The sequence below is a fragment of the Erythranthe guttata genome, chromosome 2, assembly GCF_056151865.1.
Source record: "Erythranthe guttata isolate IM_541 chromosome 2, IM_541, whole genome shotgun sequence".
In the NCBI taxonomy this organism is placed as follows: Eukaryota; Viridiplantae; Streptophyta; class Magnoliopsida; order Lamiales; family Phrymaceae; genus Erythranthe; species Erythranthe guttata.
In genome coordinates, this window is record NC_142534.1 from 16,256,022 (window position 1) to 16,277,894 (window position 21,873).

At 33.9% G+C, this 21,873-nt stretch overlaps 3 protein-coding genes across 5 annotated transcripts; 2 read left to right on the top strand and 1 right to left on the bottom strand.

The window, feature by feature from the left end:
* Positions 1–3,843: 3,843 nt before the first annotated feature.
* Positions 3,844–9,857, bottom strand: LOC105963652 (uncharacterized). 2 transcript variants are annotated; one of them, XM_088813354.1, is made up of 11 exons: positions 9,457–9,857; positions 8,008–8,109; positions 7,463–7,684; positions 7,310–7,368; positions 7,133–7,224; positions 6,910–7,022; positions 6,757–6,819; positions 5,884–6,002; positions 5,740–5,802; positions 5,518–5,628; positions 3,844–3,961 (listed from the first exon to the last, which is right to left on the bottom strand). In XM_088813354.1, the coding sequence occupies exons 1-10, from the start codon at positions 9,811–9,813 to the stop codon at positions 5,532–5,534; spliced, it is 1,287 nt and encodes a 428-aa protein (XP_088669480.1). In that variant the 5' UTR covers positions 9,814–9,857; the 3' UTR covers positions 3,844–3,961; positions 5,518–5,531. The 2 variants fall into 2 exon arrangements, with proteins under 2 accessions (XP_088669480.1, XP_012843532.2); XM_012988078.2 differs by lacking the exon at positions 3,844–3,961 and having other exon boundaries at positions 5,333–5,628.
* A 5,961-nt stretch (positions 9,858–15,818) lies between these two features.
* On the top strand, positions 15,819–17,958 carry LOC105963964 (uncharacterized). Its single transcript, XM_088813357.1, has 3 exons — positions 15,819–17,464; positions 17,567–17,618; positions 17,721–17,958. Exons 1-2 carry the CDS (start codon positions 16,154–16,156, stop codon positions 17,600–17,602), a joined length of 1,347 nt encoding a protein of 448 aa, XP_088669483.1. The 5' UTR covers positions 15,819–16,153; the 3' UTR covers positions 17,603–17,618; positions 17,721–17,958.
* A 1,553-nt stretch (positions 17,959–19,511) lies between these two features.
* On the top strand, positions 19,512–21,584 carry LOC105963653 (uncharacterized). Of its 2 annotated transcripts, XM_012988079.2 has the most exons (3): positions 19,512–21,028; positions 21,121–21,192; positions 21,287–21,584. In XM_012988079.2, exons 1-3 carry the CDS (start codon positions 19,949–19,951, stop codon positions 21,290–21,292), a joined length of 1,158 nt encoding a protein of 385 aa, XP_012843533.2. In that variant the 5' UTR covers positions 19,512–19,948; the 3' UTR covers positions 21,293–21,584. The 2 variants fall into 2 exon arrangements, with proteins under 2 accessions (XP_012843533.2, XP_088669495.1); XM_088813369.1 differs by lacking the exon at positions 21,287–21,584 and having other exon boundaries at positions 19,583–21,028; positions 21,121–21,198.
* Positions 21,585–21,873: the final 289 nt, after the last annotated feature.

The following is a 21,873-nucleotide window of genomic DNA, read 5'->3' on the forward strand; positions in this document are numbered from 1 at the left end:
CGCACTTTGCCTACAATCATTGGATACTCTCATCTCCACCATCTCTCTCTCTCTCTCTCTGTTTCTCATCATCTTCACCAACGCGCTTCATCGGGAAGTTGTTTATACGTACTTTTAAGAAACTTTTATTATTATTAAAAAGAAAAAAGAAATTAACTTAGGAACATAAAATAAGATTGTTGATAGTTGATACTATCGGTATATATAAATGATACGGATTAGATTAAATTGAATGATGATTATATCACATACTTGGAGTAATTAATGTGGAATACGAAGCGTCATTTCACTGCACACGAGTGGGTGATAATGAATCCGTAATCACGTAGAGAACGAGAACCGTCGTACACTGAAAATCTTTTATTGAAGTCATAAGTCTGCTAGAAGCGTCATAATTAAGTCTGGTGTTGATTTGAAATTCATCTGGCGGTCAAGTCAGTTGTTATGCACAAAGAATTCAGAAAATCTCGGAGTATCCAAGCGAATAAAAAGTAAGTAACTATATAATAAGCTACATGAGTTATATATAGTCAATTTATGGGAATTCTTATAAGAGGGAACTCTAATCTTTATTAATAACTCTAATTGGTTTATGGTCTTAAACTAACGAGATTAAACCATTAACTTATTTATCTGTAGATAAGTTGTCTTCCGGGCTCATTGAGTTAACTCAATGAGGTATATCTATCGATTTGGCTTAGTTCTCTTTTCATTAATTATTCTTCCGATAGAAGAATAAAAATAAGTAAACTAAAATGCAATATTTTAGTCTTTAACGAAGATTTATATGACAGTAAGTTTTTGCCGTACGAGAGATGTAAACCGCAAAAGGCGTGTGCTAAATTCGACCTCACGATTGTTGGTAAGGGAATTCGAACCTGGATCAATTGACACATGCTCACATGCTTCAATCGAGAAGTCATTATCATATATATATATATATATATATATATATATATATATATATATATATATATATATATATATATATAGATAGATAGATAGATAGATAGATAGATAGATAGATAGATAGATAGATAGATATAAAATAAAATAAAATTATTATTAAGCTGCCGAAAAATAAATAAGATTAAAAAAAATGAGTACATCTAGATAGATTTTTATTTAACATTTTATAATGAATAAAAATAGCTTATAAGCTTGTTATAAAAATATTTTAAAAATTAATTCTGAAAATAAGACTTAACTATAGATTTAATTTGAATAATTATATAAAATCATTATCAATTACTAATTTTTTTTTTAAAAGAGAAAGAAGAATAAAGTGAAAAATACTATGCATATTCCTTAACAAGTTAAGTTATCCACATAAATGATTGAAAAAGATGGGGGGGTATATTTATAAAAAGGAATAAATGCAGGGGCATAAGTGGGGACTATAGGAAGTGGTGATCACGTGGGTAAATAAAATAACTCAGCAAAAAGAAGTTTTGTCAGCACTGTTCACGTGCGGTGGGGCTTTAATTTGTCCTCTTGCTTTTATCTATTTTTTTCTTTACATGTGACCTTTTTTTTTTTTTTTTTTTTTTATTAAAAAAAATATATAATTTACAGCAATAAACATTACAAGGAATAATAATATTTTAAATAAAAAATAATAATGGTCCCAATTATTTGTATTGTCTTATTTCCCCCACATCCACAAATCAATCCTTTTCCAATGATTGGATAATATTATACCCCCCACACTAATAATTACCTAACAATTAAAATAATTATAAAGTATAAACCAATAGATTTTTTATTTTTTATTTTTAGTTTTCATTAAAAATAATCATTACATGCATTATTCGTAGTTTATATGGTTGTCTAAATTCCATTATTAAAATTTTAATTAACCGAAACTAAATCAATAAAAAATAATAATGTGTATACAAATTAGGGTAAACTACCGCTACTCTGAGGTCATGTCAAATTATGGAAAAGCCACTCATGTTTGAATAATTACGACCATCCTCTATACTACGAATCTCCTTACACGTCCACCCTTATGGTGTCAAATTCGACATAATGTTCTAGATTCGTTAGAATGTTCTTCAGTTTGTCCTCGTTTTGTGCAAAACACTCAGCTTCCGATGCACGACAATCTGATATTACAAGCCAAAAAATACATCTTATTTCAAAATGTGGAGCTCGAATGACGAGTACAAACTGGAGAATATTTCACTAAATTTGACACCGAGTGGATGTGTAAGAAGATTCAAAGTTGATGGTGGTTGTAATTAACCAAACATGAGGAAGGTTTTTGTAATTTGACCTAAGCTAAGGGGTGACCTTAAATTTACCTTAAAAATTATGAAAAAAGTAAACTTTTTTCAATTTTCTTTTCCTTTATGGAAAATTTAAAAATGTGCATGGACCACAAATAAATAAATAGAAAATGATTAAAAATGATTGAAGTGTACAAGACGAAGGGGTGAAAAGGGAAATACGGAAGAAACCAATGGTTATTAAAGAAATGATGGGATTTCAAATCCTCAGGGGTGTAATTGTAAATAGTATAATTGCCAAACAAGGACATATATTCGCAATCATTACAATTTGTGGTCCCCACAAACTCCCAGAGTTGGATGGTCAATTCCCATATTTCCCCTATTTACCTTATCTCTGTCGCTTTTTACATGCATCGCTATCTCATTTAATGAAAAACCTTTCAAAGCTAAATTCAAAAAGTAAATTAATTTTTTTTTTTTTGGGTTGATCAATAAAAGTAAAAAGTAAAACCAACTTTTTATTTATGTATATTTTTATGCAGTGAAAATCGATCCGATTAAATTGAAATTAATACTTAAAAAAATATAATTTTTTCGCTAGTGGAAATGAGATTCAAAATTCCGTTCAAATTTCTGCAAAAAATGTTTTACATTTATAATTTTCAGATTGAAATCGCCGAAATTCAATTTGATTTTTATAATCACTTATATATAAAATAATAATACAAATAAAACTAAAAATATAATAATGTTAATTAACTAATAAGAACAATATTGAATATAATCGAAATAATATCGGAAATAATCATTAAAAAATCCGAAAAGTATCCGAACTATTTTGGACCGTAATTCAAAAATTTCAAAAAGTATTTCCGATTCCCATTCGATTTTTATCGGAAATAAGAATTTTAAAAAAAATAGTTCAAAAATCGGAATTCGCGGGATCGGATTTGGATTTCCACCCCTAGGTGGGGGTGGGAGTGGGGGCAGGATCACGTGAAGACAGCAAAGGTTCGGGGCTTGGGTACAAATACAATTAAGGTAGGGTGCACCGATGGGACTGTTTTTAAATAATTGCGGGTCACAATTATTTATTATTTGCTTTTTTTACCCCTATTTGGATAGTACATTGAACACATAAATATTAAAAAAATAATTCATAATATATACCACATAAAATAAAAATATATACAAATATTATTGAAATACTATTGTTATTAAAGGCTTCTCGATTTTCATTAGTACTCAAGGGTGATATAGGGTAAAATTAAAAGTAAAAGTAAAATTATTTCATCATTTCAAATCTCAAGTAGCAAATGATTTTGGACAAATTTTGATGTTTAATTTAGTCCCTTTTTTTTATAAATTAAATTTGAAGATATTTATATTGGTATTATTAAATCAGAATCGGAATCAATTATGAAATTGCGAGAAAAAAAATCAGAAATTGTTTCGAAAGGGTCAAACCCGATCCAATCCAGCCGATTTGCACCCCTACCCCTAACAAAATCTCATCCCATTCTTAATTTTCGTACTTTACTAATTCTACAAAACTCTATGGTTATGATTGCTATTTAATTAGACATCTAAAAAAATAAATAAAGAAAGAAAGAAAAAGAAAATAAAAGTGGGATTGATTGCACCTGGAGAACAGCAACGTATGCACGTGTGATGTTTGTTGAAATAGGGTCAAACATAGCAGATACATCTCAAAACCTCAATCATTGCTTGCAATGAACAAAATAATAAAAAAGTAATAATAAATAAGTGAATTAAATAATAAATCCCAAATAATAATGAATAATCCGTACTATAGAAAGACGTGTCCAGCCTCGCAAAAAAAATAATGAATAATCGAGGGAATTATTTAGTCAATTAAGAAAAATTAAAAACAATCAAGATTGGTTCTTAAGACGAATTATTTGATTTATATTAGATTGCACGAGCGGGCCATTGGATTCCGTGGGTTCTTAAGTTGGCATTAGTGGAAATAAAAAAACATGTGCCCCACTTGTCTTCTAAGAATAAAAGATTACTAGGTTATTACATGCTTACACACACACATATTTACAAAAAAACCCTTCATTTTTTCTGTAATTACGTCCATCCCCTACAATTTACAGATTTCTTACATTAACACATTTCTATAGGGGTCTTAATGTAAGAAATTTACAAGCTGCAAGAGACCAGATGATATTTCTCAAAAAGTAAGGATTGTTTTAGTAAATAGACTTTACGAGAGGTGATCGTAATTTACCCTAATATATTTCATCAGATGTAAAAACTATATAACCATTGTTCTTGGATATTACTTCTGAAAAGGGGAGGCTACATGTTTTAGCTTTAGCCTATGGTTTTAAGTACGGGTGAAATTTACAAAAGGGCCACTGTGGGTATTGAAAATTTGAGCCCACCCCATATCTACAAAGTCACTTAGTCAGCCCACCCAGTTTTAGCACATGGCACGACACATACAAACATTTATCTCCTGCAAATATACAGGGGTAAATTACAACCACTCCTGAGGTATGGTTAAATTACAAAATCTTCTAACACATTCACCCTTGCGGTTTCAAATTTAGTGGAATCTTCGAGATTATATGGAATATTATCACTTTTGTACCAATTTCATCCCATTCGAACTCCACATTTTGAAGCAAGATGATCATAATGTGTTTTTTGACTTATACATATCAAATTGTGGTGCATCAGAAACTGTATTTTTACACAAAACGAGTACAAACTAGAGCACATTCCACGAAATCTAGATGATTAGATTGAATTTGATACCATAAGGGTGGAGATGTAAGAAAAAATCATAGTTGAAGCGGTAGATGTAATTATCGAAACAAGAGGATTTTTTTTCGTAAATTGACCATACCTCGGGGGGGTGTTTGTATTTTACCCAATATATAAATTTGCTGTAAATTCAAAGAGGTTGCAAGAGTTTTTTTCCGTCGTTTTCTTTTTCTTCCTCGTCTTGTTTTGCACATTCACAGTGAAGTGATAAAGTTTAATGTGTCATTTGAGTTCTACCGAGAAAATGTCAAAGTGACAAAAAAATAAAATATAAAAATGACAGTAAAAAAAAAAAGGTATTATAGGTTTAAAAAGCCAAATTTCTTCTACATGACAATACTTTGGTAGCTAGTGGATTTGGTGGTAGAATTAATTAATTAATTGATTTATTAATAGGTTTATTAAATATGCTGAGGTACACAAGCTCAAAAAACAGGAAGTCGATAATTATAAAACTATCCAGAGAGGAAAAATAATTACATACTTGTTTTTCTGCAGTTAATAGGAGTGATGACCGTAGTAAGGAGGTCCTTGGTTCGTTGCAGTTGGTGGATACATTTGAGGAAGTGTCGCTATCATCCCCGTTTCTTGATTACTGCAAATTTAAAAAAAATTTATAAAAAAGCAAAGAAAACTAAATCGATAACAAAAATTATATAATAATAATAATAATCTTTGAAAATATAATCAGAGATTTAATGTAGACCTGGTTGCGTAAAGGCCGTGGGGATGTCCGTAAGATTGGTATAGAGTATTCGACATATCAGGCCTGTACAAGTAAATCGTGAATTAGTAGTTTAAAAGTGAACTTCTTCACTAAACAGGCGTGCGAATAAGCAGTTATATATACATTGGCTGTGGAGTAGAATATTGTTGCAATTGAACAGAAGTTTGTGGTAGTTGTCCGCCTGCTTGTCTCATCAATTCAGCATACACGTATTCGTCGACCCGTAGTTTGGCAAGGGCAACCTAGTAGACACAACATTGGCATCAATATTATATTATAATACACATTTAAATGATTGTTTACCACGAATACTGATACGACGTTGGAATTGTTTCATCAAAATAAGAAAACATTAATTGATCTAATAATTTAAATGTGCATTCTAATATAAATATTACATTTTATAATTTGACATGTTATATTTTCCGCTCTAAAAGGGTAAGTGTATTCTCTCACTAATCATCAGATTTTGCATCGTCCAAAAATTTGGTCCAGATTTCACTAAAAATAATTGGGTAAATTACTGTAACTCCCGAAGTAAGGTCAAATTACGAAAAAAAACCCTCTTGTTTGAGTAATTACAACCATCCCCTCACCAATGAATCTTCTTACACGTCCACCCTTGTGGTGTCAAAATTAGTGGAATCTTCTACATTATGTGGAATATTCTCTAGTTTGTACCCGTTTTATCCCATTCGAGCTCCAAATTTTAAAACAAGATGTCTCTTGACTTGTAAATATCAGATTATGGTGCATCAGAAACTACATTTTTGCATCAAACGAGTACAAACTAGATTCCACATAATCTAGAAGAATTCTGTTGAATACGACACCATAAGGGTGGACGTGTAAGAAGATTCATAGTTGAGGGGTGGTTGTAATTACCCAAACATGAGGGGTATTTTCGTAATTTGTCTAATTTTCGTAATTTGACTTTAACTCAGGAGGTGGCCGTAATTTACCTAAAATAATTTGATAAGGTAAACAAAGTTTTACCTGTTGAGCACCACCACTTAAATGGATCTGCCTTTGTGTTTGCTCACCTCTCGCACCATGAACCTGCAGAAAGATTGTAAATGGAGGGAGAGGAAACAATTAACTATTCATTTAATCAACTTATTCTTACCAATTCCAATGTGAAAAACTTACCTTAATATTTGCGCCCGACTCATTTCTGATTCTCGAGATATTGGCACCAAATCTACCAATCAGCCCACCCACCAGATTCTCAGGAACCATAAGCTCCAGCGTTACGTAATCAGCTGCAAGATTGATTATCCTAAAGATGATGTCATCGTGAAATACACCAAAGATGTCGCATAGCAGAATGGAGCACTAAATCCATTAGGCGACACAGAGAATTCTTAACTACCTGAAGTAGGGTCCACCTGTTGTTGAGGTGGCCGATGAAAGCCAGTATTGTTTGTTGGGTTGACTGATATTACTTGCTTAGGTGGGTTATCCCTATTATTATTGTAAATAACATTAAAACGAGAAGAGATGCAGACTTAAGGAATACACACTGTTGCAAACCCAATAATGTTTTTACCTAAGTTGGCACCCGATTTCCACCACAGCCCTCAAAACTGCCGGAATATCTCCCGATATCTGCAAGAGTAACAACATTTAACATCTCTCGCAGGAAGAAAAAATGAAGTATAATGTAAATTTGGTTGTAAGATGAAATCGCCTATGAGCTGACCTGGACAACTCGATCAGACTCGTGTGCAGATGCACATGGAGGGAGCTGATTAGGAGAGAGAACAGTAATAGCTGCTGCTGAGGTATTCCTCAATTTCACAATATTTTGACCTGAAGGCCCAATCAAACCACCGGCTTGCGAGCCAGCAATCAGAAGCCTCACCGTATTAGCTGGCACATGTTCAGCTCCGACTTTCACCACCTCCACATTGCCATCATCGTCCTGTAGAGATAATTGGAAGACATAGCAGCCATGTTCATACTAAATATTAAACAATTATTAATTCTTACATGCAACTAGGTAAGAAAAAACCACAGTTAAAATGATCTCAAGCATAGTTTACAGTGGGAAGTTTCGTATCCTCGATTCATTTGTCCAAGTTATACAAACCTAACAATACATTAAGCAAAACCCCATCCCCAATCGGAATACTGTTTTTAAAATCAGTCAGTCAGCAGGTTATGAAGAAATGCAATGCTAGTCACAGCTGTTCTACAAACAAAAGCCATTAATTCTATAGGACTCAAAGCAGAGCATCACGCTACCTTAAGCATCAGGCTAACGATTTGATGAAGTGCGTTTTCTGCATCGGAAAAAATATTTTCGTTGTCTTTTGAACTGATAATGATGACCCTTTCTTCATGGCGCTGCAACCAAAAAAGGCAGACATTAGTTCCACTGCCGAATTTTGGATATCAGCATCGGTTAATTGAACATAAGACAGGAAAATTCTACAATAATTCCCGTCATATTAAGCAAATCAAAGGCAAAGATGGCTTAGTTTCTGTCGGGACTATATATGGTAAACTACTCTCCACATACAAATCTAGTTAATAGAAATATAAAGCCTGAACCAATCAAGACCACCCCGTTGGATGATGGTCCACAATAATACTATCCCTCCCATGGTCCAACCGTTTCATTTGGTTGGTTGGAGGGGGCTCAGCCCTAAGGTGATGGGAATCTCAGGAACGGGAATGGGGATAGGGCCCGGGGTAGGATTGCTAGTTGATCCAGAATCCCAAACACACACACACACACACACACACACACACACACACATGCAGAAACCAACAGAGAAATGGGATGCATGCAGGAGAATAAAGAGGGATGTGGGGAAGTGGGGCGGGTGAGAACAGGAGTAGGGGTGGGGGGAAGTGATGGGGAGGGGGGAGGGGGAGGGGTAGGGGGAGGGGGAGGGGGTAAGTTCTTACAAGGGCAAATCTGACCTAAATATGGACATTTGGTTACTGAGTTGGGCCTAAACATGAATCTGGTCCAGAAACAATTCAAAGATTTCCAGCAGGAGCTGGTTGGAATCTGAACGAGACTTAGTTCGTCTATCTGTCAAAGAAAACTGCAGAGCAAGAAAACAGGAACGTGAGTCGTTTATCATATCTATGTATGCTACCTTTGCAGTCAATTTAAATATTAGATTATCAGACAGAAAACATATATATATATATATATATATATATATATATATACATACAGAACTTTTTCCCGTATTAGAATTTCTCGAAAGATGACAAACAACTACTCATACAATTACTTATTTCAACCTTCTCCTAATCATTTGGTAGCAAGAAGAAACCAATAAAAAAATAAATTCAAAATCGAGAATCGACTTCAGTGAATCCGTTTTTCACATTTCAACGAAAGTCAAAGTACCAAACATCGTCTCCCAATTTTACTAGTTCAATTCAAGTTATACTTCTCAATTAAGAACTTGTCTACATTATCCTTTCATTTCAAATTTTAACCACATAAAGGACCGTCAGAAAATCAAAACTACAATTTCCCTATGCATTCTAGCAATCCATATGTTTTTCTACGTTCGATCAATCACCGATTTAACCTTCTTTCACGCCCCATCACTCAAAAAATTTCTAGTCAATTTATCCATAAACAGTCGAATTCTATGTTGATGAGAATTTTACGAATTCTACATATAATGCCCCAAAAAACCTACGAAGAACACATCAATTACTCACGGAGATGGCGTCTGCAATCTTAATAGTGGATTTACTCTCCTCCCGAATCTTCTGAATGCGATGCCCTGATCTTCCGATTACCTTCCCAATCTGCTTCGAAGGCACCACAATGCGGTATATAACGTCGTTAGTGGACTTCACGCGCCGCTTCCCCACCGGCAGATCAGTTGAGGTCTCTGCCTCCGCGTCCTCCGCTCCGTCCTCTTCGCGCGGTCTCTTAAGAGTTGCGGTAGTGGAAGCGCCGGCAGCCGTGGAAGGACCGGGATTATCTGAACCAATCTCAGCCTTAATCGCCGGTGCCGACGATGCTGGCGGAGTGTTAGGGTTTGGCTTTGGACGAGCTTGGGTGTGAGGCATGGTTGTTGTGAGAAGAGAGAGAGAAGGCACTACGAATGAAAGCCAGTCTTTGTGTCGAGGGTTTTATTTATATATTTTTAGAATAATAATAATTTGCCAACGACCAAAGTACGTTTTCCAAAAACGTGCTCCTACGAGTGTTTTCGGACATCAACAACTTTATATTCAAATTACTTTAAGTCACGTCATTCTGAATTCACACCAGAGAAATGAGAAAAGATCGAAAGAAGAGAGGGATCAGAAGTTTCGACAAACTTCTGTTGCAGTACACGACCGTTTTGGTACCATATTTTAAAGATTCAATTTCTTGTAATTTAACAAATTGCATAGTTGTTGAAAATTAGTTTACCGCAATTTTAAACATAACACTACAGTAAGATTTGTTATTTCGATGTTGGAGTAGGATATATAAATCCTGTTTTTTCTTCTTCGAGTCTCACGATTTGGAGGAATTTTGTAGTGGCGTATTGCATTTAACGAGTTCGACTAGTCGGACCCGTTAGAATCATATATGGGTCGGGTTAGGAGTTTAATTTAGACAAACCTGTTTTAGAAATAAAGTTGGGCCATTCTATTGTGAATAAATAAAGTTGAACTCGTTCAGACTAAAACATAAGAATTGCACAAACCATTAACACCAAAATTATCAAAACTCTTTCATATGATTTTCAATTAAAAATTGCAAGAAAAAAAATACGATTTTCGTTCCCCAAAATTTGCACTAATTTCACATTTGGTCCCTCATGTTTCAAAAATCAAACACTTTTAGTCTTCTTCATCAATTTTTGGTTAGTACCAACGGAATCAAGCGTGTGTCAGCGACTGCCTTAACTGACAAACTAACGGTAAATTAACGAAAATGACCAACAAATGTTGAATATTGAAATATGATGGAAAAAATATATTTTTTTATGAACATGGGAGACCAAATGTGAAATCAGCGCAAACTTGAGGGATGAAAACTGTAATTTTCCCAAAATTGCACGAAATTTCACATGTTCGAAAATAAAGGACTCATAAAAATAAAATTGAAACAAAAAGGACTTGTAGCTAAATTTTTTCTCTCTCATGCACCGTAAACTAGTTATAGTCCAATTTAGGGAGTAATGACACACTTATGTCAATTGATTTGATTCAGCATATATACATATACATATTATTCAGAACATGAACTATATATATGCACTATATATTTTAATCTATCTCAAAATTAACGCAAAGAATGTAAATAACGAGTTATTAATTTTGGGTAATAAATACATATAGCGGGTTATAAATTTTGCGCAAGAAACATGCATAACGAGTTATCAAGTCATTCAAATAGTCTTATAGCCAAAATTTCGGGTAGGGGTGTAAACGAGCCGAGCCGACTCGTGAGCTCGAAGAGCCGGCTCGTAAAAAGCTCGAACTCGAACTCGAGATTTTCGAGCTCGAGCTCGAGCTCGCGAGCTCGAGCTTTCTGATGAGCCGAGCTCAAGCCGGTTTTCAGTTGTTCATAAGCTCGCGAGCCGGATTTATTATTATTTTTTTATTATTTTTTTTATTTTTTATATGTTATTTTTATTTAAATAATGTATAATAATGTAAAATATTATACAAATAAATACAAATATTAAAAATATATATAATTACAATTTAGTTTTTATTTTTTATTTTTTTAAATAATTTTTAATAATAAAATAATAATTAAAAAAATATTTAAAAAAAAAAAAAAAAAAAGACAATGGGCTCGAGCTCGAGCTCGACACAACTGACACGAGCTCGAGCTCGAGCCAAAAAAAGAGGAGCTCGAGCTCGACAAAATAAACTCGAGCTCGAGCTCGAGCCAGCCAAAAGAGGCGAGCTCGGCTCGTTTACACCCCTAATTTCGGGGAAAAAAAAAACCATAAATAAAGAATCACTATTTTTTTCCTTCTAATTTGTAGTAAGCAATAAATTTTGGACCGAACCAATAAATGCTTACCGATTAAGGTGGTGTTTGCAAATGCTTTTTGAAAGTGATTATGCGGTTTTTTTTGCTCATAATCTGTTTTTAGGTGTTTGCAAAATCAACTTTTGCTTTTGCTTCTCTTAAAATAATCTGCTTTAAGCTATGTTTTTAAAAGCACCCATAACCCTGCTTTTTCATTTTTAGTTCATTTGCCGAAATATTTGCAAACACCCCCAACTTTTAGAAATAAACACTTAAAACTAACTTAAATTACAATCACTAACTTCTGCTTTTAAATAATCATTTGTAAACACCACCTAAGAGATAATTGTCCATAAAGAGGCTCATTAATTGGTAATTAACAAACACAGCTTAAAATTTGTGAATAATAGTTTTTCACGATTATATTGATTTTACCCACACAATTAATATCACACACATATATATATATATATATATATATATATATATATATATATATATATATATATATATATATATACACGTATAAATGTGCGTGATATATATCTGTATATATCTCTATACATGTAGAATATAATATAACTCGACAAAGTTCATCGTACTTGTTGATACTGAAATGTTGAGACAAATCACCAATTAATAATCAAATAAATCGATTATTATATTAATGTGGGTCTCAAATCAAATATAATTGTCCATTAGATATTTGAGTTTACCAAATATTTAAATTGGTTAATTGAAAAATAATTCTTATTTCTTGGATTAATTAATTGGACACAAAATTACCCCACATATCAAAGAAACCTTAGCTCGTGTTTATAAAAGAAGATCTTCGGTGCATACAAAAGTCAGACTCATATAGACACAAATAACTCTCAAGCTTAAGTCTCGAGTCTTCAACACAAATTCATTATTCAAGGTGTTCGTGATCTCTTCTGCAATCTTTGGAGGAAATCATTGCATCCGTTCGATTCTAGAAGAAGCTTCTAAACTCTTGAATCGAGTTAGGAGAAAAACATTCACGGGAATTCGCGGAGATCGTAATACATTTGTTTTGACTAATAAATTCGTTTATTAATTACCATTTTTCTTCTCTAGTATAATTTATTTTGAAGATAAGAATAAATACATATAACGGGTTATAAATTTTACGCAAGAAACGTGCATAACGAGTTATTAGTTTTGCGCAAAAATGTATATAATGGGTCATTAATTTAGTGCAAAAAATGCATTTAACGAGTTATTAATTTAGCACAAAAATGTACTATTACGAGTTCATTTTTGTAAATTAAAGACACAATAAATATGTTATTCTTACTTAATATTTTCATATAAAAAAGGAATTAAGTATTACAAACACAAAACCTAAGGAATTACATGATGTATATTTTTACAGTTATATATTATGTACGAAAAGAAAATAAATAAATAAAACCTATCTTTGCTTCAAATCCTTAAAAATATCAAAAAGAGAAAACTAATACGAGTCTTGTCGTCGAAGAGCGAGAGTGCGGCCGAGGCTATTGCCATGTTATGGCCGGAGTCAATATATAGTAGATGATGTATCATGGCTTCAACCGCAGGCAGAGCCACGGTCATGAGATGATGTAAAATCGCATCTGTGGTCATTCACAAATGACTTCGGTTTTGAAGTAATTATAACTCATTTTGAAGTAACACCGTTCGTCATCTTTTTGTGACGACAAACAAGTTAAAGAAGGTGTAGACCCTATATATGCCTACCGCTCGACTGCTTCAACCACCCTCTCCGGTTTTGCAAATTACTGCAGCAGATCAACCACAAGAGGAACATAACATGGAGCGAGAAAGAATGCAAGACGATTCTCTAATACTTTCTGGAGCTTCAAAGCAAAAAAAAAAAAAAGGCTAAATTGGGTGGTGCAACTAATTAAAGAAGGAAGCCAACGAAGAAAATATATGTGGATGATTATTCTTGAATGCTAGAAGGATGAGTGAAACGAGTGAACCAGAGATTGTTTGTCGGAATTTTTTTGGATACAATGATAAGAAATACTACGCAAAAAAATAAGTATGTTCTTTTGGATACAATGATAAGAAATGTATGTAGTGAGTTATTAATTTAGCGCAAAAAATGTTACTAACAAGTTATTTTTGCCGAATTAAAGACACGGTAAATATGTTCTTTTATTTATTTATATTTATATAAAATACTTATCAAGTAATTCAAATAGTCTTTTAGCCAAAAATTCGAAAAGAAAAAACAATAAATAAATAACCACTATTTTTTCCTTCTAATTTGTAGTAACCAATAAATTTTGGACTCAACCAATAAATGCTTACCGATTAAGAGATAATTGTCCATAAAGAGTCTCATTAATTGTTAACAAACACAGCTTAAAATTAATCACACATACCTGTATATATCTCTATACAACATATCACCAATTAATAATCAAATAAATCAACTATATATTAATGTGGGTCTCGAATCAAATATAATTGTCCATAATAAATTTGAGTTTTACCAAATATTTTAAATTGGTTAATTGAAAAATAAGCAATAAATTCTTATTTCTTGAACTAACTAATTTGACACAAAATTAGTCCCACCGTATCAAAGTAACTCTAGCTCGTGTCTACAAAAGAAGGCCTTTGGTGGAGACAATAGTCAGACTCACATAGACACAAATCAAACTCTCAAGCTTAAGTTTTGAGTCTTCAACGCGAATTCATAACATAGTTGAATTGAAGGTGTTCGTGATCTCTTCCGCAAATTTTGGAGGAAATAATTATTACATCCGTTCGATTCAAGAACAAACTTCTAAACCCTTGAATTGAATTAGGAGATCAAGAAGAAGAAAAAAAAAGAGGAATTTGCGGAGATCGTAATCCATTTGTTTTGACTAATAAATTCGTTTATTAATTACCATTTTTCTTCTCTAGTATACTTTATTTTGCAGATAAGAAAAAAATTGTGGCTAAGAATATCTTACATAGAACAAATCGATTTCTAAAAGTCTTTATAACAAATTCATGGATATTACATGTCCATATACTTAGCTTCCCAAACCAGCTTATCTAAATTAAAAGTATTATTTGTCTATATATTCTATGTTTTTGTGTTGACATGAAAAAGTGTTCATATGATCAACATTTACCATTTAATTTCTATGCTAAAAGATTCAAAGATGGCAAAAATAAATATAATAAATAAGTTATTTAATTAATTTAGCGTAAATATTACGTCATTGATCACGTAAGATTGAACGTGAATGTACGTATACGTCGAAGATCATGCAACCATGCAAATATGGAATCTCTAAATCCGTTGACGGTTATTATATCTTTTTGTAACGAACTCGTTGCATGAATATAAACAATAAACGACAAATATATTAACTCCGAATACATATCATATTACACGACAATAAACACGCAACGACAAAAATCTACTTTTTTTTTTTACATTTAGCATAATTAATAATGTGCAACCGATTCGATGATCAAATGTTATATGTCGACTGTCGTTATGCAAAAAAGTTTTATTTTGTAAGTTAGTTAATAACTAAGTACGTAGACGATCGTTTAATAACGAATACATTGCGAAATGATAAAATTTATAATACAAATAATTATATGATAAAATTTAATACAAATACATTGCGTATGACAACATATAATATCAATTGGTATTATATCTTCAAAGACAATAATAGTATTAATTAAAGATATAATTAAATCTTGTTAGCTAGTACAAACTAATTATTAAGATATAATTAAATCTTGTTAGTATATATCCTATTTATTCTTCTAAAACAAAAGTATGAAATGAAAAGATGTTTATAATGTCAAAAATGTAAAACACCAAAAAGATTAGTTCAACATCAATGAATAAATAAAATATAATAAAATAAAATATAATATAATATATAAATATTCTGAATGAATTACAAAAATAGGGCAAAAATCTTGTACCGAATTACCAGAATCTAAATGGTTCCGGTTTAAAAAAAAAAACCTACGGCGGTCGGGATATGAATGTATAGATACAGATATAGATACACAATGAGTGTGCTTGCCTATATAAATGTACATTGTGTGTCATCTTCTTACACACCTTACTTTCTCTCTCTATCTCTACCCTCACTCTCTCTCTCTCTACCCTCACTCTCTCTCTCTCTAAAACCAGAAAATTTGCTTTTTTCCTTTCAAGCTTTGTCCATTTTCTCTTCGCTTCGGTTCTATCGCCGTATACACATTAATCACAGCCATTTTCACACACACACACACACACACACACACAAACACACACACACAGATATATATATATACATATACATTTACTGTAAAAATGGAGTTCGGCCGTCGATCACTAGTACTCAGTTAGGGTTTTTTGTGTCTGCGTTTTTTTTTTGGTGAATTCAGACGGTGTCGTTTCGAAAAGCTATGGATTCCAGGGTTCCAGCGCCGCCGTCTAAGCCGCTGCACAACTTCGACCTGCCAATCACTCTCAGGTGGAGCAAGCTGGACGGAAATGCCCCTGCACCCGGCGGCGTCAACCGCCAGTTACCGTTCCGCCACGTCAGATCGCCGCCGCGGAGGCCTAAGACGGTGTTCCCCGCCTCCCTCCTCGAGACGCTGTCCGGAGGTTCAGTTTCGTCTCCGCCGCCGCCGCTGCCGCTGCCGCCGCCTCCGCCGCGCCGTCAGTCCTCGTCTGGGGAGATCTCATCGCGTCAGTCTCCATTTCCCGGCGGTGGGTTTCAGACGAAACAGACTCCGATCCGTGGAGACTCGTCATCGTCGTCGTCGTCCAAACCGTCTCTGCAGGCTCAAGAGCGGAAGAAACCCTCGGCGGTGATCTTCGGCGGCGGCGGAGGCGGCGAACCGGATCAGCAAATGCTGTCGTGGTTCCGCGGCCAAGCTGCGCGGAGTTTCCCGAGCCGCGATTTGCCGCCGTTGGAGCCGCCGTCGAAGAAGACTGATCAAAGTGCTTTGATGAAGCACAGCAGGAATAATTATCCCTTCGACACCATCAAAAACGGGGCTTACTCATCATCATCAACCTCCGCCGGAAAATCTGCGGCGGCGGCGGCGGAGAAAGTTGACGAGAAGAAGAAATCCAAGGGCAAACAAGTTGACGGTGACCCCGGCCGAATCATCAAGAAATCCAAAATCGTCATAAAAATCCCCTGCAAGAACAACAACAACAGCAGCAGCAGCAACAAAGCACCACCGCCACCAGATCAGAAAAAACAAATCCAAAACCCACCAAAAAATCCTCCGCCGGCGAAAATCGTCACCGGTGATCAGGTGCAAGAAGATAAAGGAAAGAATGTCGTTGTTGACGACGAAACCAAGATATGGAATCTGCGTCCCAGAAAAACCACCCCATTCAAGAAGAGCAGCAGCACCAGATCGGGGAAGAACGCCACCGTTGCAGCTGTCGGCGGCGGCGGAGCAGACAAAGGTGGCGGTGGTAATAAAGTTTCTGGATCGATGCCTGAAAGGAACAAAGCTGGTGGCAACGACAATCAGACTCCTCCGCCGCCGCCAAAAAATGAAGGCGGCGCCGCCGCCGCAGAAGAGAAGAAAGCCGACGGCGGCGGAGAGGTGAAGAAGAAGGAGATCCATAAAAAGCCAACCCTAACAATTGCTCTAACTAAAAGAGAGATCGAAGAAGATATATACGCCCTAACCGGAGCAAAGCCTGCCAGAAGGCCGAGGAAGAGGCCCAAGAATGTACAGAAACAACTCGATGTAAGAACATTCATTTCTTTTTATTTTATTTTATTAAATTAAATCTTTTTCCTTAATTAATTAATTATTTTTTCCTTAATTAATTAATTTAATTTATTGCAGATGGTGTTTCCTGGACTTTGGTTAGTCAACAATTAATCCTGACTGTCTCAAGGTATTTATATATATATTTATCTTAATTAATTAACCTGTGTTTATTCATTGCTTGTTCATCACTTATATATATATATACATATATGTGTGTGTGTGTGTGTAGGGTTAGATGAAGAAGAAGAAGAAGTTTCTGGAAGGTTTTATTAGGGTTGTTGGAGGAATAAATCTGCAGGTGGGAGCTGCTGATGTAAGCTAGGGTTTGCTTTTAGTGTTTATTTCATGTTAAGTACTCTGAGTTAATTTCTTGTTTTTTTTTTTTAATGTTTGTATGTATTTATAAATGTGATGTAATGGATTTATGATGTTTTGCTTAAGTATTTGATTTGGAGTTTGTTATGCAATTTTAATTTTTGTTATTTAATTTAATTATATTCTTCTGTGTTCAAAATTAATTTTTGTTGAATTAATTATTATATATGAGCATTATATATTGGTAATGATTTTTAAGAAGATTAATTTTAGTTAAATCAAATTAAAATTTTATTAACATGTATAAATGTCAATCTTTGCTGATTATATATATATACTGTGAAATAAAGGTTATATAATTAATTGTCATAAAATATTTAATAGGAAATTAACACAAAAAACTTTGTTATGTTGTAATATTAATTATAATAGGTACCTATATATATATATATATATATATATATATATATATATATATATATATAAGTTTGTGAAAATATAGTGATTTAATCTTTTTTTTTTTAATCCAAGAGAGTTAAGTTCGAAACCAACACTATATGAATAACTTTTCATGGTTAATGCTTTAATTTACTATATGAATATATTAAATTTTTAAATAATTTTATTACGTAAAAGTTATATATATATATATATATATATATATATATATATATATATATATATATATATATATATATATATATATATATATATATATATATATATATATATACTAAAATTTACATAGAAAATAATTTAAAATTACAATTAGTTTCTCATAGAAAAAGAACATTGCCAATTTCTTTTTTTACCAATGACGGTACAACATGAAAGTTAGGATTTTTTTATTAGAAATTACAGTTTTTAAGTAATTTGATGATATAGTATTCTATTTTTTGCACTTTCTAGTTGCGAATTAAACTTCAGTTGGAAAGTTGAGAAAAAAAAAATGCTTTTATATTTTGCTAACCGAAAAAATAAATTTTTTTTTGATGGATCGGAGCTAACTGAAAAAATATTACAATCATTAAATGTTAAAAAAATATCCTAAGTGTAATGTGAATGATTTGTTATATATTTATATAGATGCAAAGTGCTATTAAAATTTCTGAGGGGTACAAAGTGCAGAAATTCAATATTTTAAGGGTGTAAAATTGAAACTTTTTTCTTAAAGGGCATCTCTGCCTAAATTAGAATATTCTTCACCAATTATATTCTACTCCCCCTGTTCCACAATAACTGTCTCTTTTTTAAAATATTTTTGTTTCGTATTATCTGTCACTTTAGATTTCCAATACTGCATTAAATGCATTTTTCCTGTTTTAACCTTATTAATGAAAGTCTAATCATTATTTTTCTATTATAAATCATTAAATAATAAAAGTTATTTTAGTTATTTTATATGATTTTTCTAAAATCAAAATATATTTATTGAGTTTCTTAATTTTTGTGAAAAGTGAAAAAAAAACATTTATTTAGAAACGAAGGGAGTATCTAATAAATAATATATAAAGTTATAACTTATAAACAATATATGAGATAGTTTGACATTATTGATTGACACGCAATGATACATAAACATGTATCAATATTGTGTAATTTTATTCAAGTGTATTATTCAACATAATCTATTGAAATTAATCCCACTATAAACAAACTATGATATGACACGTGATTAGCCCGTGCTTTACATTATCTGCCGTTCATTAATTAAATAAAAAAGAAAATAATTATATTATATTATATATATATATATTTAAAAAAGGAAAAGGGGGTGAAATTCTTTGTATCAAAACCTACGGCTGAGTACTGAGTTGAATTATTATTGCAGTAACCGTCTTCTCTTCTCTTCCATGCCATCGACGAATTCGTACTGCTTTCTCTCTCTAGAATCTCCGTTCATTTTCTCTCTCTTCAGGAACCGTTGCTGCAGGCACAAGCACACCGGTTCTGCTCGCCGGAATTTAATGGAAATCCGCCGCCGGTCACGGCTCAGATAGGTTTTTTTTATTCTCCGTTTTTGATTTTGAAAAAAAATTAAATTAAATTGGTGTTTTGAGAGAAGTGTTGATTTAATTGCTTTGGTGGATTCGACGGCGCCGTTTTGGAGAGTTTTTGGTAGTGCTTGCTTGCTTGGTTGCTATGACTTCTACAGTTCCGCCGTCGAAGTCTCAGCCGCTGCACAATTTCGACTTGCCGAATCTCAAATGGAAAAAGGACGGACACGCCACCGACCACCACCACAACCACCACCAACGCCGCCGCTCAATCAAATCTCCGTCGCGGAGGGCTAATACTTCCTCCGCCTCTCCCGTTCGCCAATCGCCGTTGCGAGATTCCGTCTCGGCGACGCCGCCGCGACTTCAGTCTCCGTTGGGGGACTCTGGTGCGCTGCCTTCGCAGGATTCTCCGGCTCACGGCGATTATTCGACGAATCGGTCTCCGATTCGCGGAGAATCGTCCAAACCGCCTCCGATTCGAGAGTGGACGAAACGGTCGCCGGTGGTTGGTGGTGAACCGGAGAGGCCGTCGTTGTTTCGCAGCCAAGCTGTGCAGGAGTCTGAGGGTTTGAGGAAGAGCGAATCTGCGTCGGTCGAGTACCCTAGAAATAATTCTAGGGATTTTGCTTTTGATAGCATAAGGAATGGGGTTTACTCATCAACTGCCGAACAGATCCAGGAAAAAAACAGGAAAAAATCCAAGGCAACAGAAATCGATGCATCCGGAACTAAGAGATCGAAGATCTTCATAAAAATTCCTTGTAAGAACAACAAACTAGACGAAGAAAATCCACAGGAAGAACCACCGAAGATCGACAACAATGGCGAATATGGTGAAACTTGCGAGGTGCGAGAAGAGGGAAAGATTGATAACCACATCGACGAAGAAACCAAGACCTGGAATTTGAGGCCTCGAAAGCCCTTATGCAAAAGACAGAGTGTAAATGTTGTTGCAGAGAAAGGTAACTATTCTAGAATGCCCGAAAAGAATAAATCTCCGTCCCCGTTGATGGAAGCAGAAAGATCGGGCGAAAAAGAAGGGGATTGCGGTGGTGAGAAAAAAGTCTGCGGTGGTGGTGGTGAGAAGAAGGGAAAGAGAAAGCTGAGCATTTCAATTGCTTTATCGAAACAAGAGATTGAGGAAGACATTTATTCTCTGACTGGATTAAAGCCAGCAAGGAGGCCTAAAAAGAGAGCCAAGAACATACAGAGGGAGCTTGATGTAAGAAGCATATGATTTTATCTAATAATTTAATCTCAATGTTTTGAAATAAGCATATGATTTTAATTTGTTTACTTTTCTGTGAATTGCAGTTTGTGTTTCCTGGACAGTGGTTGGTTTCGATAACTCCCGATTCTTACAAGGTATCCGAAAATTCGCTCAAGGTATAGTCTCCGTTACACTTACTGATATTGAATTACTTTGTTATTCTGTTAGTTTGATTGTTCACTGATACAAGATTGACTGCTATATATATAGGGTTAGATGCTATCAACACGAAGATGAATGAATATGCCCCTCAAATGTGTTGTTTGGAAGATTTAAGGTACAATCCACAGAATCCACAGTAACTTGCATTGTGAAGGGGAAACGAAAAACGAGTGTTCTTGTTAGTGTTAAGGTTTATTTTACTGCTTTTGCTATTTCATGCTGGTGTCGAGCACCTGAGAAAACCTTTTTTTTTTTTTGTTTTTTGTTAGAAAATATATCAGTAGATGCAGTTGTAAATATGAATGTTTTTAAGATTATCATTTATTTACATTACTCATTTGGTGTTCGTTCGTTTTACATTTTCATAATCTGCTAGACTGTTCTTTGTTTGCCTACTACGGTTGTTTGAAATTAATCAGCATCAGAACAGTTGGACATTGGGTAATGGGTGTGTTAGCTGTGATTTAGTTCATGGTGTACGATTTTCGTATCATACCAATCTCCCCGTGCAGCATTCATTCATAGGCATATGAAATTGTTTATTTCAAGTAACTTAAAACCTACACTGGAAACGAGTGATTACTGCTTTGCTGAGGAATCAGAGATGAAGAATCTGTGATGTGTCTGCTTGCTTA

Coding starts and splice junctions, on each gene's coding strand:
- LOC105963652 (XM_088813354.1), bottom strand. CDS start 9,813: ATGCCTCACACCCAAGCTCGTCCAAAGCCAAACCCTAACACTCCGCCA. Junction 7,685..8,007: donor TCGTTAGCCTGATGCTTAAG/GTAGCGTGATGC, acceptor TTATCTCTACAG/GACGATGATGGCAATGTGGA. Junction 5,629..5,739: donor CACGGCCTTTACGCAACCAG/GTCTACATTAAA, acceptor TTAAATTTGCAG/TAATCAAGAAACGGGGATGA.
- LOC105963653 (XM_012988079.2), top strand. CDS start 19,949: ATGACTTCTACAGTTCCGCCGTCGAAGTCTCAGCCGCTGCACAATTTC. Junction 21,029..21,120: donor ACATACAGAGGGAGCTTGAT/GTAAGAAGCATA, acceptor TGTGAATTGCAG/TTTGTGTTTCCTGGACAGTG.
- LOC105963964 (XM_088813357.1), top strand. CDS start 16,154: ATGGATTCCAGGGTTCCAGCGCCGCCGTCTAAGCCGCTGCACAACTTC. Junction 17,465..17,566: donor ATGTACAGAAACAACTCGAT/GTAAGAACATTC, acceptor AATTTATTGCAG/ATGGTGTTTCCTGGACTTTG.